Source organism: Pristis pectinata, chromosome 4, assembly GCF_009764475.1.
Source record: "Pristis pectinata isolate sPriPec2 chromosome 4, sPriPec2.1.pri, whole genome shotgun sequence".
NCBI classification, from domain to species: domain Eukaryota; kingdom Metazoa; phylum Chordata; class Chondrichthyes; order Rhinopristiformes; family Pristidae; genus Pristis; species Pristis pectinata.
In genome coordinates, this window is record NC_067408.1 from 62,927,417 (window position 1) to 62,946,454 (window position 19,038).

General features: G+C 40.3%; 1 protein-coding gene across 7 annotated transcripts in view; it reads left to right on the plus strand.

Annotated features, from left to right (window-relative positions):
• The window catches only part of akap11 (A kinase (PRKA) anchor protein 11), a 67,183-nt gene that overhangs the window by 2,763 nt on the left and 45,382 nt on the right, over nt 1–19,038 (plus strand). For 4 of the 7 annotated variants that reach the window (XR_007956231.1, XM_052014415.1, XM_052014418.1 and 1 more), the window contains exons 2-3: nt 8,077–8,188; nt 11,818–11,928. Coding sequence is in view for 5 of the 7 variants with exons in the window: in XM_052014415.1 (XP_051870375.1) it covers nt 8,144–8,188; nt 11,818–11,928 (156 nt within the window). In the remaining 2 variants the exon portion in view is untranslated. Of the gene's footprint in view, nt 1–1,698; nt 1,777–8,076; nt 8,189–11,817; nt 11,929–19,038 lie in introns of those variants that run through there. The other 3 variants (XM_052014416.1, XM_052014414.1, XM_052014419.1) reach the window with 3 other exon arrangements.

Sequence of the window (19,038 nt, forward strand, 5' to 3'; positions counted from 1 at the left end):
AAAGACTGAGGGGAGACTTAACTGTTTAAAATTATGTGTGGTATAAACTCAGTGAATAGGAAGAACTTATTTTCTGCAACAGAGGATCAAACCAGTATTATAGGAGCATTAGAGGGGTGAGAAAGAAATAACTTTTCATCCAGAGGGCGAAAGTGCCTGGAAGGGTGGTAAAGGAAGCAACCTTAAACATATTTCGGTGGTGCTTTAGTATGATCCCGAAGAGGCTTGACCTTCAGTGCTGCAGTCTTAGTGCTGGCAGGTGGAAACAGAGGTTTTCAACTGGGATGGAAATGATGGGAAAATAGCCTCCTGGATCATTTATTTTCTGTGTATCAATTTTTGGTAATTTCACAGGAATGATTTTCAACCCTGAGAAATACAAATATGCTCCTAGACATGAAGGATAATATGATTTTAATTTTGGTGCTTCCCATACATAAGGTCCTGGACCCAGGTCCTGTATATCTGCTCTGTGTTACTTAAAATAAAACTGTAGGCCTATCAATGATCAAGATAAGAGTTTTTAGAGGTGGTTAGACAGCCTTGGAGCCAATCTGGGAAACACAGAGAATTATGGAGACACGTTGCTCGCAATATATTTAGCCCATGACAGAAATCTTGACCTTGCAGATTTCTGTGGTCTACAGAGGAAGCATTCCATGGCCATGTCGGTTGTAATGTTTTTGCTACTGTATCACTTCTGAAAAATACATTGGTCAATGTTTATGTTTTGCACCAGATATTCTCTTGCTTAAATGGGCTTGTCTGCTGACAGACTGCCTCTCCTCCTCCATGCTTCCATTTTATCTCCTGGTATCTTTGTAAATTGTGGGCCTGCACTTAACATTTAATGCATTTAGTCAGCTGAAATGTAGGCAGTAAAGGCTGCTACAATCTCAATTAATTCCTGTCCTCTCTACTTGAATAGAATCCTGAGAGTGGGATGAGAAATATTCTCTTTTTGTGTGTGTGTGGCTCAATCTTTGGCAAAGTTTATTGAAGGGAATTATTGCAAATTGTTTATCAGTACATGCCTGCACTTCATTGGCATACATCAGTAATGGAAATGAACATGTCATTATCTTAATAAGGTGAAATACTGTTGGTGGAAATCTGAAACAAAAAATTGGAGAATGGTAGAAATATTCAGGAGGTCAGGCAGCATCTGTGGACGGAGACACTGAGGTCACACTTCGAGTTGTTGACCTTTCATCATAACTGAGCAAGGATCCCGATGAGTTAGCAGGTGCTAAGCTATCTAAGTTTGGCCTGCAGTGAAACAATGTGAGAGGAAGTGGCTCATCAAGGCCCAAGGGCTAGGGAGTAAGGGAGTTGGTGGTGATTATAAGAATCCGTATGTTATCAAGGTCCTGGGTTTGAGGGAATTCTCTTGTTACCTTGTCTGATTTAAAGGTGTGGCTTTAGTCTGAGGAGGAATGTGTAAAATATCAAGAAGAGGAACTAGTGGAGTAAAACTGTGTAAATAATGAAAATGGGGATAACCTACTGTAGATGTTGGGAATTCAGAGCAGAGCGATCATTATTTAGAAAGGATTGGTTTGGATGGTGACTGACAGAGGCCACAGCATGCAAAGAATATACTACTTCTACAGGCAAGGTGAAAGAAAGTGTACTTGTACTAAAGTGTCCTTTTGTGTTTAACAGCAGATTACAGATGTTATTAAGCTGTGATGGCAGGACAAACGCTGAATTTTCAAAATACCTTCTGAAGAGTAATGGGATAAAGTAACTCCAAAATGGAAACTGGACACCCATGTAAATTAAACTTAATTTTGATAAGATTGGGAATGTGTTAGTACCTATAAAGCTACTAAAACAAAGCACTAGAGTTTTCTGTATTATGTACATTACATAGACTTATAGCATAGAACAAGCCCCTTAGTCTAATGATTCCCCATCAGTGTTTCTGCTCCATATAACCCTTATCACCCTATTTATATTGTTTCTCTGCTCATTTTTGTGTGTGATGATTTTCTAGCTATGCAATACTGTATTATTGAATATGAATAAAAGTGGTAGCACTACAGTGACAGCCAGTTGAGATCTGGACTGGATGTGAACATTAAAAAAAAGCAAGAATAGACATTGGATCTGTTTTTGAACCCAACTTCATCAGTCAGTAAGATCATGACTGATCCTTGATCTCATCTCCACTTTCCCTGAGATCCCAGAAATATGTCAATTTCTGTCATGAATACTCTTGATGACTGAGCATCCTCAGCTCTCTGTGAAGAATACTCCAAGATTTTACACCATCTGAAATTTAACTGTGAAGAAAAATCTTTCAATTTCCTACCTAAATAGCTGACACCCTGTTCTGAGATTGTTTTCCCCAGATTTAGGCTCCAATCAGGGAAAGCAATATCTTGCGTTCTGACGTTTTCTCTTTATAAACTTCCAAATTACAGAGAGCATAGACACTTCCTGCTCAAAATATTGCAAGGAGAATGGTATTTAAAAGTAGGGATCTTGCTATAAGAGTACAGAGTGAGACCAAAGACTTCTTGACTTCAGGAAGTGGGGCGGGGCACATGCTTCTGTTTATATCAATGGTACTGAGGTTGACAGCTTCAAGTTCTTAGGTGTAAACATCACAAATAGCCTGTCCTGGTCCAACCACATAGACGCCATGGCCAAGAAAGCACATTGCCGTCTCTACTTCCTCTGGAGGCTAAAGAAATACGGCATGTCCCTGTTGACCCTCACCAATTTTTACTGATGCACCACAGAAAGCATCCTGTCTGGATATATCATGGCTTGGTATGGCAACTACTCTGCAAGAAACAGCAGAGAGACCCCCCTCCCATCGAGCAGAAGACACAAAAGCCTGAGGGCACATACCACCAGGCTCAAGGATAGTTTCTACCCCGCTGTTATAAGACTGTTGAACAGACCTCTTGTACGATAAACTGGACTCTTGACCTCACAATCTACCTCGTTATGGCCTTGCATCTTATTGTCTGCCTGCACTGCACTTTCTCTGTAATCTGTAACACTTTATTCTGCGTTCTGTTATTGATTTCCCTTGTACTACCTTGATGTACTGATGTGATGAAATGATCTGTATGGATGGCATGCCAAACAAAGTTTTTCCACTCAGTACATGTGAGAATAATAAACCAATTTACCAAAGTACTGTGCACGATTTGGGTCTCCGTATTTAAAGAGCAACATAGTTGTATTAGGGGTAATTTAGAGAAAGCTCAACAGGATGCGGGGCAGTCTTAAAGGGAAGGATTAAGTAGGTTGGGCATATGCTTTTCGGAGTTGAGAAGTGGAGAGTTGACAGGATGGAGTCAGTGAGGATGTGTGCGTTGTCTCATGGGGGAATCTAGAGCTGAGATGTTGTTTAAGAATAAGGTGTTGCCTACTTCACCTAGAGGATTGAAAAGGTGAAGGATAGGCAGATGGAGAAATTTTTGCATTTTTTGAGGAATCAAGTGTTAATGTGGTGCAGGCAGGAAAGTAGCAATGAGGCAGCGATCAGATCAGCCATGTTCTCATTGAATGGGAGAACAGGCTCAAAAGATTGTATGGCCAACTCATGCTCCTATTTCTTATGTTCTCATGGGAGAATACCATAAGGCAGGAAGCCATCTGGTAAATCCATACTGCACAGTCTCTAAGACATGTAAGTCCTTCTGTGGATATGGAGAGCAAAACTCCATTCACTACACCAGGTGTCGCCTTGACAAAGCTCAGCACAAATGCAATAAAATTCCTTCAATCTTGTACTCCATCCCCCTTGCAATAAAGGCCAACATGTTAGCTGCTTATCTAATTGCTTGCTGTGACTACCTTCATGCTTATTTCTGTGTTTTATGTACTAGCACACTCAAATCCTGTATGCAATTTAATAGCTTTTTTCACCATTTAAAGAAATTCTGTTCTTCCTACTAAAATAAATAACCTCGTGTTTCCCCACTTTGTATTCTATTTGCCACCTTCCTTCGACTCACTTTACCTGCTGATATCCTTTTGCAGATGTCTTGGGAACTCTTCACAGTTTACTTGCCTACCTACCATTGGATTACTAGCAATCTTAGATATAGTAGACTTTGTCCCTTCGTTTAACCATGAATATAGATTGTAAACAGCTGAGGCGCTAGGATTTACCCCTCTGTGACAACCTACTGATAACCATCTGGAAATTACCCATACTGTGTATTTCTATCTGGTTTCTTTACACAAGCAGGGTTTAAACATATGGCCTAAACTCGGGTAAGTGGAATAAGCTTAGGTGAGCATCTTGGTTGGCATAAACATGTTGGTCTGAAGGGCCTATTTCTGTGTTGTATTACTCTGACTCTAAGCATCTATCCTATTCCTCTCTGTTGTGTGGCACCTTATCAAATATCTTGAAATTCCTTAAATACCAACCACATTCATTAATTTTCTGGCCACCATCATCTAATCTATTGGTTAAATCTTCAGGGAACAAAACTCAATTGGATTTTTCAAACCCAATTTCTCTTCCTCTGCTTTTTGGAGTTTAGAAGAGGAAAGCAACGTGGATGCAGTGAGGATGTGTGTGTTCTCTCATGGGGACTCGAGAACTGAGACATTGTTTCAGAATAGAGGGTGGCCCACATATATTAATTTACTATATTAACTTTGCCTAATCTAATTAGGATTTTCTAAGTGTCCTGTCACCCCTTTTCTATGAATGGATTCTAGTATTTGCCGAACTGATGCCAGGATGCTGGTCAGTAGTTCTCCAAATAATTGTTACTTTGTACAGTGGCAAATGTTGGCAAATGGACAACCTTTTTAACAAAACTGATGGGTACCGATGTTAATACTATCCTAATTGCTGTGCGTCATATCATCAGAATTGTGTGAAACAGCTCCCTTTAGATTTCCCACGCTACTGCTTGAGGTTCTTTGGTGAATGTAAAATACCTGCACAAGACACTTTAAATATTTACTTGGATAATTTCATTTTACATACACTCACAAGAATATTTTTATTCATTAACTGTTTATTGCCAATCATCACTACCCTTGAACAGAGCACTGCCAGAGATCTGAAATCACATCCAGTCCTGGTTGAGTAGGGATTGCAAATATTTCCAAACGTAGTCAAGAACTGGATGTTTCTTTATCAGAATGAAATCATTTCATGGACACTGTAACTTCTGCCAGCTCTTAATCATTTTTGGTAATGTATGTAAATATCTAGTCCTTTTACAGTGTATGCTGTACTTGCAATTTTAAAGTATAATTTCTCAGTCGTAATCTTTTTTCCAAGTAAGTGTTTATGATTTGATATTGTGGTTAAGCAATGCTGGAACACTTTTACAATGTGCTGTTTACTTTTGCAATGCTTCAGTTAGATAGTTTTGAGATATTCTATTCAGTCATTGGTTTTGCATTGTTGTTTTAAAAGAGAGACTTATTTGAAGCCAATTTACTTTGGAAGTCTTATAACAGAGGAAACATGGCAGCAGCTTGCACAATAGATCCCATAAACAGTAAAATGATAATGGACAGATAATCTGCTGAAGTGTTGCTTGAGGTATATTGGCCAGAACATTGGGTTGAACTTCCCTGCTTCTCTTTGATCAGTGCTGCAGGCTTTTTCAAGTTATCTTGGCAGGTAGATTCTTGATTTAATGGTTCATCAGAAAGATGGCACCTCTGACAATGTAGAATGCCCCCATTACTGCATTGGGTTGCATATAGATTTATGCTCAAGCCTCGGGAGAGTGACAGCCACAGTTGGCGGCCTGTTTTAACATCATAAAACATTTGCATCTTGTGAGCAGTCCTAATGTCAAGGCAACCTAAGTTGTGTTGCTTGGTACTGGTTTATAATTTGCTGATAGTCACTAAATCACAGTAGCATATAAATTGTTAGTGTTGTTGATTGTCCATTTTTCTCTAGCTTAATGGTTCTTGTGTAGTGTAAGCAGAATGGCTGTTGATGCTGTATTAGTTGCACATGGTCCTATTTGATGACATGAACCCCGAATAGCATTCACGTACCCCACTCTTTCATGGAAGTCCAGCCATGAATTTACCCATGCAAACACTGCTGAAATTTGAAGGTTAAGATTGTTCCACTATATGAACAGTGAAGGAGACAAAATCCATCAGTGATGTGATGTAACAGTCCTTAGAGTTTTAAGATAAAACTAAAACTGAACTGATTATGTGAAAGATCCAGACATTTCAGTTTGATGTGACTTTGTTTGCTTCTGACTCCTGCCCCATGTACATTCAATATTGATGGGGGAACTGTACATTTACGCAATGTGTTTATAAGATTTAATAAGGGCAAATTAAGTGAAAATGTTTGGATTATATTGCCAAATTGATGTTGTCATATTCCACAGCAATGAAGCACTTTTCTGTGTTTTACAAATACTAAAAAATATTTTATGAAATGTATGAATTAAGTTGTATGCAACTTATTGAATAGTTCCTGTCATCTAAAACATAGCCAGTGTGTGATTGACTGTTTAAATGAGGCCCAACACATCATTTCCATTCACCCCCCCCCCCCCATCAATGTCGTGCCCACTAATTTTCATATTGCTTTCCATTTTGTAAGCTGTTCAATATTTAAAATGTAATTCTCATTTTCAAATCCCTCTTTGGCTTCATGTCTCTCTAATACTGGCAGCTACCTCTCCTCTAGTTCTGTACCTTTCAAGATCCATGTGTTCCTCCAATTCTGGCCTCTTGTCATCGAGTCCTACAGCACAGAAACAGGCCCTTCAGCCCATCATTATCAATGCTGACAATCAAGTACCCATCTATATTTCCTAATTCTCTTCACCAAGGCTTCACTTAATTCCTTTCTGGTTCTGTTTTGCACTGTTTTATGGAGATTATTATTGCAATTGTCAGCATCTCCAACATCATTGTATTGTGTGACTTTTGGGATTGTAGAAAATGAAGCAGCTGGTACTTTATTGTTCCTTTTGTTCTTGGGTATGTAGATGTTAAGGTTGAACATAAAATATTTTAGATTTTAGTATTCTTTTGGAAGATTCTTGTGTTTGAGAATAATTCTTGCCTACTAGTTATATCATAATTCATAATTACTATCACTAATCACAATAAGAGAGTACAACTAGGGAAGGAGTTGGACCTAGGGTGAAACTTTGTGCCAAGGGTTTGAATGTGGATAGAGTCTAATTCAACATGTTCTAGCTACTTTGTAAAAGAGGGGTCAGTACCAATGTTGGAGTATAAATGTAAAGTTCTTAAAAACACTATGTTAGTCTAATCCAGTGTGGGGGGCTTTTGTTGCAGTGGTTGTTCATTGGGGAGATGACTATGATAAATTTACAGTTTACAGATTTCCATAGAATTTTGTGGCATCAGATGTCTCCTTAGTTTTTCATCTGTGAAAGCTGAGTTGAGATTATGTATTACACTTCTCAATTCTAAACATTCTGGGTTGATTCAGGCCCTGCTTGCAGAGATGGAAGGATTTCATTCCCTGCTCTTGTATATTTCACATTGCTCATGCTTCCATGTTAGTTTCTTTAAATATTTATCTTCTAAAACTCGTCAGAAATTAAAGTGAAACACACTTGAGATGTGTTTAATTTTCTATACACACCCTTTTGCCCCCGTGGTTTAAGATAGAGAGTTATAGAGTAACACAGCACGGAAACAGACCCTTCAGCCCAACTCGGCCAAGGTTCCCACCAAGTTAGGCCCATATCCCTCTAAACCCCTCCTATCCATGTACTTATCCAGATGTCTTTTGAGGTATGTCAGGCATGTCCATTGTCATAAAGATTGACCTATATTAATTATAGTTTCAAAATTTAAATGCCATTTGCATGCTACAAGTTTTAATTTTTAAACTTGCCCCAAATGTGTTCTTGTTTTAATTGAAGTTTTCATCTAATACAGTGGAAAGTGGTATAGCCACACATTCAATCCAAAGCAATAAGACCAGATGTTTGCATTTGGTTTCTCTTCCAGCTTCAAAGAAATTCAAAGGAAACAATCTTCTGTTTTTTTTACTGTTGTCTGTTCCATGTCACCATCCTTTCTTCAGTACCCTTTCATTGTGCTTTTGTTTATTCGTAGTAGTCTCTGGTTTAATTACCAGCATCAGATCCTGCAGTACAAAAATCAAGCTACAGTGGATAGCAGGATGAGAAGTGGCTGCTGCAAGCCCAGAGTATCACTGAAGAAAGAGGTAATGGAATGTGTCTGCTTTAAAAACTTGATTTATACAGCATGGTAACAGGCCCTTCCGGCCCAACAATCCTGTGATGCCCAATTACACTTACCAACCCATACACCTTTGGAATGTGGGAGGAAACCGGAGCACCCGGAGGAAACCCATGCAGTCACAGGGAATTGAACCCCGATTGCTGGCGCTGTAATAGTGTTACGCTAACCGCTACCATGCCACCCTTAAACGGCTACTGTGCCGCACTTAAAACATGCAACTAAGAATCATTTATTTTCAGTTAGCTTTACACTGTAAAAGTTTTCACTGCCAGCTATTGATGAGTTTTTCAAACTTCTTAAGACTTTGGCTGCCCTATTGCCTTGTCATATTTGCTTACTGGAAAATTTAACATAGTTACTGTGCACAATTTTGACTCCTATTTAAGAAAGGATACACAGGCATTGAAATCAGTCTGAAAGAGATTCACAAGACTAATTCCTGGAATGAAAGGGTTATCCTATCTTGAGCAGATTAGATTTTGGAGCTTAGCAGAGGTGATTTTGTTGAAACATACAAGATCCTTGGGGGACATGACAGGTCAGATGTCGAAATGTTTCCACGTGGGTAAATCTAGAGCAAGGAGCCATAGTTACAAGGTCAAGGAGCAGTCATTTAAAACTGAAGTGCGAAGGAACTTCTCTCAGGTGGTGATGAATCTTTGGAATTCTCTACTGCAGCGGGTTGTGTTGGCTAGATCATTGGGGGTATTTAAAGAGGCAGTAGTTACATTTTTTGAAAGGTCAGGAAATTGAGGGCTGTGGGGAACTGGCGCAGAAGAGGAGGTGGGGCAGATCGGCTATGAATTATATCGACTTGTGAGGCAGGGTTGATGGACCAAGTGGCCTACTCCTCTTAGTTTTATGTTCTTAAAACATAACTACAAACAGTAGTGCAATGTAAGATTGCATAACAACTTTGTGGAATGTGTGCAAGAAGAAATGATTTGGAATAATCCTCAAACCTCTGGGCACAGGAAGGAATGAACATTGAATGAAAATGTTGAAAGCAAATATTGACTGACTAGTTATTAATTGGGACAATATTAATGTTAATGATAAAATCAGGTGTCATTCAGATTGTGTTAGAGAACCTCTTCAAATATTTTGCTCTGATGCTGCTGGTATGACTCTCATTTTTCTGCACTGCTGAGGATTTTTGTTATTTTCTGTATTACTACATCATATCTGGTGCTAAGCTCCAACACTTGCCTGTGATTTAGAGAAGCAAGGTGAACTCAGTGACTGTAAGAAAACAAAAATAAGTAAACAATGTTGAATAATAATTGGGACAAAAAAACTGGAGATGCTTAAAATCTGAAACACAAATAGGGATGTTGGAAGCACTTTCTGGTTTAGTAGCATCAGGAGGGAGGGAAACTGTTGCCTCTCTGGGTCAGGGAACCTTCATGGGAACTGTAAAAGTGAGAAAATAAGTGTTCATGTTGAGTAATTAGTTCATGTCAGAATTTGCAATAGAGAAAGATAGTATGTCTGATGTACTGAGAAAACTGATATTGAGGGAATATTATTTTTGGGGTGTGGGCAAGCGTGTACCATCATACTTCCATGAATCATGAATAGAACTTGTTCATGTGAGCAAAATAACAGTAGTGAAGAAAATAATAGCACAAAGAGCGACAAAATCCCAGAACCAGATGGTTTCCCCCCCAGCACTTTAAAGGAGAGATGGATTGCAGATACCCGAGCAATAATCTTAGAGTTATCCTGCTGTTGAAGTCATTCCTCTGGATTGGAAAATTCCACCTGTTATTGAGCTATTTAAGAAAGGTGAGAGAGAGAGAAACCAGAGAATTATGGACCAATTAGCTTCACTTTGGTTATTGGGAAAATATTAGTCTGAAAACCTGGATAATTTTCAAGCCAGCATGGATCTTGCTTGATTGAATATTTAGAAGGCATGGACAAGGAATGAGGAAGGATGTTATAACGACCTCCAGAAGGTATTTATTAATTTTTTTTTAGAGGGGACTGTTGGCTAAAGTTGCTCGTAGAGTCATAGGATTGACCTAGTTAAGAAATTGGCTGAGCAGCCAGAGACATTCAGACAATGGACAGATATTCTGTTGATGTGGTGTTGATAAACTGCAAGGATCTATATTGGGCTGCAGCTCTTCACCATATTTATTAACAACTGAGATGATGGGATAGAAATCAACATTTAGTAAAAGCTTTACTATCCAGCATCCCTGGGGAATGGGGGATGCCGGTTAGTCTAGTATGCCAGTTAGTTAAGATTCAAGATTTCACATAATCACACTCAAGGTTATAGAATAAGGGAAATAAAATGCAGTGTTCTATGGTACTCACTGAACTGGGAATCGGTATTATATAGTGGTTAAGAAAAATATTAGAAATGTGCACTGGATATTGCTCTACTTCATCTGAAGTTGGCATAATTTAAAGGCTTACTTGAATTTGGTAAGTGATGCAGCCAACTCTGGCCATCTTGCCTTTCCTTGCTCAATCCTGATACAGGGTTTCAACCTGAAATGTCAACAATTCTTTTCCTCCCTCAGATGCTGCTCGACCCATTTAGTTACTCCCGCAGATTGTGTATCGCCAACTAGTCTGATTAAGAGCAGTTGTACAGTTGTTGGACCCATTTTCTATTTCTCAGTTGTGTTGAGTTATTTCTTTTGATAACTAATAAAGCCCATATGAAAACTTCTCTTAATGTTACAATTAAAGTAGAAGTCCCTTGGAAAATGTCAGGAATGTTGATGGCAACTTTTTAAAGGCACACTCTTCCTATTCATTAGGTGCCTTATTACTGAAATTCTGAATACTCTTTCTGTTGAATTAGGTAGATAGAGGTTCCTGCTGCAGAGGCACCAAACAAAATTGCATAGAAATCTTTTTGTATAAACCAACAAAGGGAACTTCATCAAAAATCTTAACACCATCTGGGATTGCGTATTTTGTGGTTTGCACACAATCTCATATTGATTCTGGGTGCTGCATGAGCTTGACTCTGTGGCATACACAGATATCTGAGTCTGTGCAGTGCTTTAGAGAGTGTGCAAAGTGCATTTTGCTGTCAAATTCTGTCAAGCTTTAAATTGTGTGCAATTTGTTGTTAAATTCATCCCTGGCCCATGAACAGCACAGATCAGTCATGCAGAAGTAGGCATGTGAGACCTACCACAGCATAACTTAAAGAGGAACTGCCTAACCAGGTCTGAGGCCATGTAGCCTGCCACATGGTACTATTTACTGCCAAGTCCATTTTAAATTCTTTCTTGTCATTCGACTCAAATCATGATCCCAAGCACCTCCCTACCTCAGTCGTGATCCCAAGCACCCCTCTACCTCCAGCTTATTGTGATGTTCGAACCATGGTGCTGTAATCTGGTGCTTGCTTTCCCTCTTTTCCTCAACTGAGGCTTTGATCCACAGATAGTGAAAGAGAAAACGGGAACCAGCAAAGGACTTTAAATTTAGTTGTTCCCTGTTTCTCTTCCCCTGCCTCCGTATGTGTATGAATTGGTGATCTCACTGTGCTATATCTTAAAGTGACCTCTCGTGTATATTCCAGAAAAACTGAAGATTGTTATTTTTCTGTTTGTCTAGGTACTCAGTGGCCAGCAGCATCTTTCAATGAAGACCTTACTGCAGAGTACAAGGCCACTCTGTAATGTAACACTTGACCAGCATTGGAAAGGAGCCAACAACTTAACTGAGGTGTGTAGTACAGGGGACATATCAGAGAGAGACCATTCCTACAAGAAGCCATTATTAGTGTTCTTTCTCCATACTAGAAGCCGGTCTGATGTCAGTCTTCCAGATTCAACACTGAATTCAACAATTTTATGTAATCTATCATCTATCGTTTTCTAGCATTCATGGATTCTTTTTTGTCTCATCTGGTAAATTCAGATTTCATTTGTCTCCTCTTACTTGCACCTTTCCTAGCCAAACCTCTCAGATTCACCAGCCTCCACCGCCTTCTTTCAGCTGTCTCTATCACCACTTCGTCCATTACGCATCCAATCTTGGTGTCATCTGCAAATTTCCTGATCCAGTTTACCACCTTATCATTTAAATCATTAATATTGATGATAAACAACAACAGACCAGCACCGATCACTGCGGCACACTACTAGTCACAGAACTCCAGTCAGAGAGAGAACCATCTACTACTACTCTCTGGTTTATCCTGCTAAGCGAATGTTGAATCCAATTGGCTACCTCATCCTGAATGCCAAGCGACTTAACCTTCTGGAGCAGCCTCCCATGCGGGACTTTGTCAAAGGCCTTGCTAAAGTCCATGTAGACAACGTCCACCATCTTTCCCTTAATGAGCTTCTTGGTAACCTCCTTGAAGAACTCTATAAGATTGGTTAAACGAAACCTACCACGCACAAAGCCATGTTGACTATCCCTAATCGGGCCCTGTCTATCCAAATACTTATATATCTCGTCCCTCAGAATACCTTCCAATAACTTACCCACTACTGATGTCAGGCTCACCGGCCTATAGTTTTCCAGCTTATTCTTACGGCCTTTCTTGAACAACAAAACAACATTAGCTATCCTCCAGCCCTCCGGCACCTCACCCATGGCTAAAGACATTTTAAATATCTCTGCCAGGGCCCCTGCAATTTCTGCACTAGCCTCCCACAAGGTCCACAGAGATACCTTGTCTGGCCCTTGGGATTTATCCACCTTCATTCACCTCAAGACAGCCAGCACCTCCTCTTCCGTAATCCGGATACGGTCCATGACCTCACCACTCTTTTGACTTAGTTCTATAGTCCCTCTGTCTGTCTCCAGATGCAAAAAAAATTTAAACTCTTCCCCCATCTCTTTCAGCTCCATGCATAGATGATCATGCTGATCTTCAGGAGGACCAATTTTGTCCCTTGCTACCCTTTTGCTCTTAATATAGCTATAGAAACCCTTGGGATTCTCTTTCACTCTGTCTGCCAGAACAACCTCGTGTCCTCTTTTTGCCCTCCTGACTTCTCTCTCAAGTGTTCTCCTGCATTTCTTATACTCCTCAAGCACCTCATTTGACCCTAACTGCCTATACCTGATGTGCGCCTCCTTTTTCTTTACTTGGGCCTCAATATCCCTCAATAACCAGGTTCCCTAAACCTGTTAGCCTTGCCTTTTTTTTCTAACAGGAACATACAGATTCTGTATTCTCAGTATTTCACTTTTGAAAGCCTCCCACTTACTAAGCATCTCTTTGCTGGAAAACAGCCTATCCCAATCCACACCTACTAGATCCCTTCTGATGCCATCAAAATTGGCCTTGCTCCAATTTAGAATCTCAACTTGAGGCCCAGTCCTATCCTTCTCCATAATTATCTCGAAGCTAATGGAATTGTGATTACTAGATCCGAATTGTTCCCCTACACACACTTCTGTCACCTGCCCTGTCTCGTTCCCTAAGAGGAGATCCAGTATCGCACTCTTTCTAGTTGGGACCTCTACATATTGATTGAGGAAACTTTCCTGAACACATTTGACAAACTCTATCCCATCCAATCCCTTTACAGTATGGGAGTCCCAGTCAATATGTGGAAAGCTAAAATCAGCTACTATCACATTTTTCTTGCAACTGTCTGCTATCTCTACAAATTTGTTCCTATTATATAGTCCTATTAATATAGTCCTATTAATGTGGTCATCCCCTTCTCATTCCTCAGTTCCACCCATATTGCCTCAGTAGACGAGCCCTCCAGTATGTCCTTTCTGAGAACTGCCCTGACATTTTCCCCACTTGAGTAACGCCACCCCTCCCCCTTTAATACCTCTCTATCATGTCTAAAACATCGGAACCCTGGAACATTGAGCTGCCAGTCCTGCCCCTCCTGTAATCAAGTCTCACTAATGGCTACAACACCATAATTCCACGTGCCAATCCGTGCTCTGTTCACCTGCCTTACCTACAATACTCCTCGCATTGAAATAGGCGCATCTCAGAACATTAGTCCCACCATGCTCATCAACCTTTCGACTTCTGTATCTACTTGTGGGCTTAACATCTACTTTCCCCACAGCCACTCCACTTGCTGCCCTGCAACTCTGGTTTCCACCCCACTGCAACTCTAGTTTAAATCCCCCCCGAGCAGCACTTCCCGCAAGGATATTGGTCCTCCTCCAGTTCAGGTGCAAACCATCCCATTTGTACAGGTCCCACCTACCCTGGAAGAGATACAAAAATCTGAAGCGCTCCCTGCTGCACCATTTCCTTAGCCACGTGTTAAACGGGACTATCTTCCTATTTTTGCCTCACTAGCACGTGGCTGTCCTTCAGATTAGATGCTGTCCTTCAGATTAGATGTTGAACTGAGTCTTCATTTGTCCACACGACTGGGCATAAAAGAATTTGTGGTACTATTTGAAGTGCAAATAGTATCATGTAATCTCCCCCATGCCAAGGTCAACACAGAGTCTTCCACAAGCACCAACAAAATAATAGATGGATCTGGAAATTTATCCTATTACTGTCTATGAGAGCTGACTGTGCACTGGTTGGCCCCGTGGTTCCTTTTATTCCAACAGTTACTGCACTTCAATAGTTGCAAAGAAAGACTTTAGAATGTCCCTAGGCCCTAAATGGCTCTTCATAAACAATAGTTCATTTTTTTTTCTACTGAAACGAGTTCAAGATGATGTTTTACAAGCAATGAATTTTGGTGATTGGCTCATGGCTCTGGACTGTACTTTTTTTATGGACACAAGCTCTGTCTCTGGCTCAGTTGAGGCTCAGTTCACAGGCAATAAGTTGCCAGCTCTCTCCACCCAGACTGTGTTTGTGACAACTGTCCCAATCTCAGCTTGCTTGACTTCTTCTCGAGCCAGTGTCTGGTCCTCCTCAACTATTTTCCTGCTGGTGGTCTATAAAATTGTGCCGTTGTGGAAAAGCAGACAGATACTAAGATTAACGAAGAATGTCGTATTTTTGTTCTAAAGTAGACATTTAAGTAACCCCCATGGGAAATGGGCAAAATGCAGTAGAAAAAGGTTATCTTTAATAAGAGAAGATTCATGAATTTCAGGTGTTAATGACCCATTGATGTGGTTATAAAGGTATGTCACTGAAAAGGAGAACTAAATAAATGACCCTGGACTGATATAGCAGTTTAATGGCTTGTTACTTTAGGACAAATATTTGGGCCAAGGTGATCTGATGAACCCAATATCTAATCTGTTTCAGCTCATGGCCTTGTACCTGCAGCCAAAGAAGGAATTAAATGTTAAATTCACAAAAGTTGGAGGGTTGGCAGTACTGGAGTTGAACTCTGCAGAGGATTACAGTAGTGGAGGGCTCAAGTCCCAAACAAGTGATAAATGAAAGCAAGAATTGCAATTGCTTCTACTGAATAATCAGAAGAAGAAATACAATGAACAGATAATACTATCCAATCAAATTATTGTTCAGGAAGTAAAATGCCTGGAGGGAAATGCCTGGTGTTACTATCTCTCAAGAAATTAATTGTTACATATTTTCATTATAGAGTCCATTTGGCTCATTCTGTCTGCCTCTCAGAGCAATCCCATTCTTCCACATTTCCCTGTTGCCTTTCTCTCTCACATGCCCAACAGCTCCACCCATGATTTACCTACCACCCACCTACACTAGGGGTAGCTAATTAACCCATCACTGACATGTTGTTGGGAGAAAACTAGAGCACCCAGAGGAATCCAATACATCGCAGGGAGAAAGTACAAACAGCTACACATGGACAGGACCAAAGGTTGGTGAAAGAACATGACAGTGCTAGTGTCATGTCACTAGCACTGTGAGGCAGCAGCACTAAATGTTTTATCACTGTTGCTGTAATTTATTGAATTGTGCCAGAGACTAAGTTTTAGGCAAATATTTGGCCTCTCATGTTGTTGGCAGAGACTTTTGCTGCATAAAGTTGAGCAGTTTGCAGTACCTGAGGAATTTGAATAACTAACATTTTTCCTATGTTGAAATGGAACTAAAAATTGCAAACACTGCTGACAAAAAAATTGAATTGAAAACTGAATCTCTATTTGAAACATTGGGCTTCTCACCGAGCTTGTCAGGACTATACTGGCTATTTGCTAGAACATGTTAAAGCCAGTCACATGTCTTGTTCTTTCTCCATGGCCCACTGCTTGAAATGGTTATCTAATTCCTAAAATGATGCAATAACCTCTGCCTGTAGTGAAACAACAGAATTATGTGATTTTAAATAAAAATATTCACAGAATGAGTGTAATTCCAATAAGACTACTGGTATTGCTCAGATCTAGTCACTTAGGCTGCCTTTCTAAAGCAAATATCTCACAGCCAAGTGGGACTCATTAACATTTAGTCACGTAGAGAAGGTTTAGAAATGAGGAAGCCCCAAGGGGCCAGATTTGGAAGAATGCATTTGTCTCACATTTATCACAGGTGGATAGGGTAGTTAAGAAAGCTTATGGGGTGTTAGCTTTCATAAGTCGTGGGATCGAGTTTAAGAGCCGCGAAGTAATAATGCAGCTTTACAAAACTCTGGTTAGACCGCACATAGAGTACTGTGAGCAGTTCTGGTGGCCACATTATAGGAAGGATGTGGAGGCATTGGAGAGGGTGAAGGGGAGATTTACCAGGATGCTGCCTGGATTAGATGGTTCAAGAGGTTGTAGAATTTGGAAAAGATTGTAGTGATACAGAGAGGATTGGAAAATGATCGTGCATATTTTTAAAATGAGGACTATGGCTACTGTAGGTCAATGAGCAATGAGGTAGTGGGTCCAGGTTGAGATAGAGCCAGCTGAGTTTTGGATGAAACATTGGACTAGTCAAGCCTACAGGTAACTAACGCATAGTGGAAGGTTGTTTCAGTATGCCCTCAGAGGCAGGTGAGTAGTTGGGTGAAGGGGCAAAAATGGTGGCAGAAAATGACCTCAGTCAAGTATGACCCCAAAGTTGTGAGTAGTCTGCTTCAATCTTAGTCAATCACAAGGAGAAAGGTGGAGCTAATGACTTGGGAATGGTGTTTGTGAGGGTGGCCAATGGCACAGTCTTCAATCTTCCCAGTATTTAGTTCAAGGAAATTTGAGACAAGCAGTGTGGAAAAATCAAGTAACAAAAGGGTTGAAAGATGCAGTGGTGAGCTGCGACTGAGTGCCTCCAGTGGCACCAAGAGGTAGTGTGTAGATTAAAAAAAAGGAGGGAGCCTAGGTTAAATCATTGCAGTGTTCCAGAGTGAAATGACCTTTTACATTTTTGGCATGATGTAATTTTAGTCACTTCTGAATTATGTTATGGTGTAACCCATAGTTCAATGTGTTTGCTTATTACAGAGCTGTGCAAATATTTAAAATCTTGGGCTTCAGTAGCTGAACTCCACGGCCCTGATGATGGAATTCCCTCTCAAAACTGGCAGTATGTCATATCTACAGCTACCTTTTGTACTCTTCGTTCCTCTTGCTGCCTTTGTTAATTGGAAGTTGGATGTTGGTCATTTAAACAGTGACTCCTTAGGCAGTTTATGCCTTCATTTCAATTGTGTTTTCCTGGCTTAAATTTATATGGCCCAGTCCATGAGATTTTACAATTCTTTCGCCCCTCTTCCTTGTCTGTTGGTAGCCAATTGGCTGACTAGGGTTAGGGGCAGGTTTTAACCAAAGCTTGGAACTTAATCAAGGAATTCACAGTTTCCTTAAAAATTCCTGTTGTGGATCACAATACCCACACCAAATTGTTGGCAACCATTAGCTGCTTAGGTGGATATTCAAAATGTACCTAGTTCCTAGTTTCCTCTACCCAGCTATGAGAGGTTTCTATGTTTTTTTTCCCTTCCAGGAGTCCAGTATGTAGAGTCGGAGTGGTATTAGTGCAGTTTAATTATCACACCCTGTGTCTTTTGGATCTTTTTAGCTATTTCATTCGTCCTTTAAGAAGCAAGTGAGAATATTGAGCTCAAAGGTAACATCGTGTTTACTAATTCAATCCTTCAGCAACTGGTAAACCACAACCGTTTTAAAAAGTGTCTGGATTCAGCCACAGTATTGGAGATTAAACTTTGAGAGCTTTGACGTGAAAGCTGGGAGGCAGGCTTGGGATGTCGATGATTTCCAGATGTTTGAGGATGGGACTTCTTTTGGCCCACCCACAAAACTCTGTTACATTGTTTGAAGCCCTGCAGCCCTTTGGGCCCTTGTTGCTCAAGTATTCTAAATTCAGTAAAACAGGTCAGACTGACTTGCCAAAATCCCAGACATAGTTTCAATTTTAATTACCTAAGCCTGCAGCTGATTGCACCAAAGGGCTCCATTGTACATAGAAGAGGGGAAAGCATGGATTTTTGGGGCATCACGGATGGAGGGAGTTTCTTTGGCTGCAATCATCTAGGGTAAGTGTGGCTAAACAAGGGCAGTCCCATTGAAATGGACATTGGAGGAGAAATGACAGAATCTAGTTCTTTAACTATTTCAAAGGCTTATGGCAAAGTCAAGGGGAGTACTTTGTTCATCCTGATTGGAGAGGTTCAAATAGAGCTGTTGGAGATGTGGATTTATTGGTAGAGAGCTCCCTCAAGAACGTAACAAGAGAAGAAAATTGGGCATTGATGCTGGGTGAAGAGGGGTTGATGATGAATTCTTTTGAGGAGTGAGGTTGTGGCAAATATCAAAAATGGGGTTCAATGAATGAAGAAAGGGTAAGCCAAAATGTGGGTGGGGGGAGGGAGAGGTTCCAATAAGAGACGAGGAAGGAAAGTAGAGTATTCAGCAATTTTGCAGAGTAGAAGTGAGAAGGTTCCATTTGTAGAGAGCTTTTGTCATACCCCAAATGGAGTATGACGTTCAGTTTCAGACACT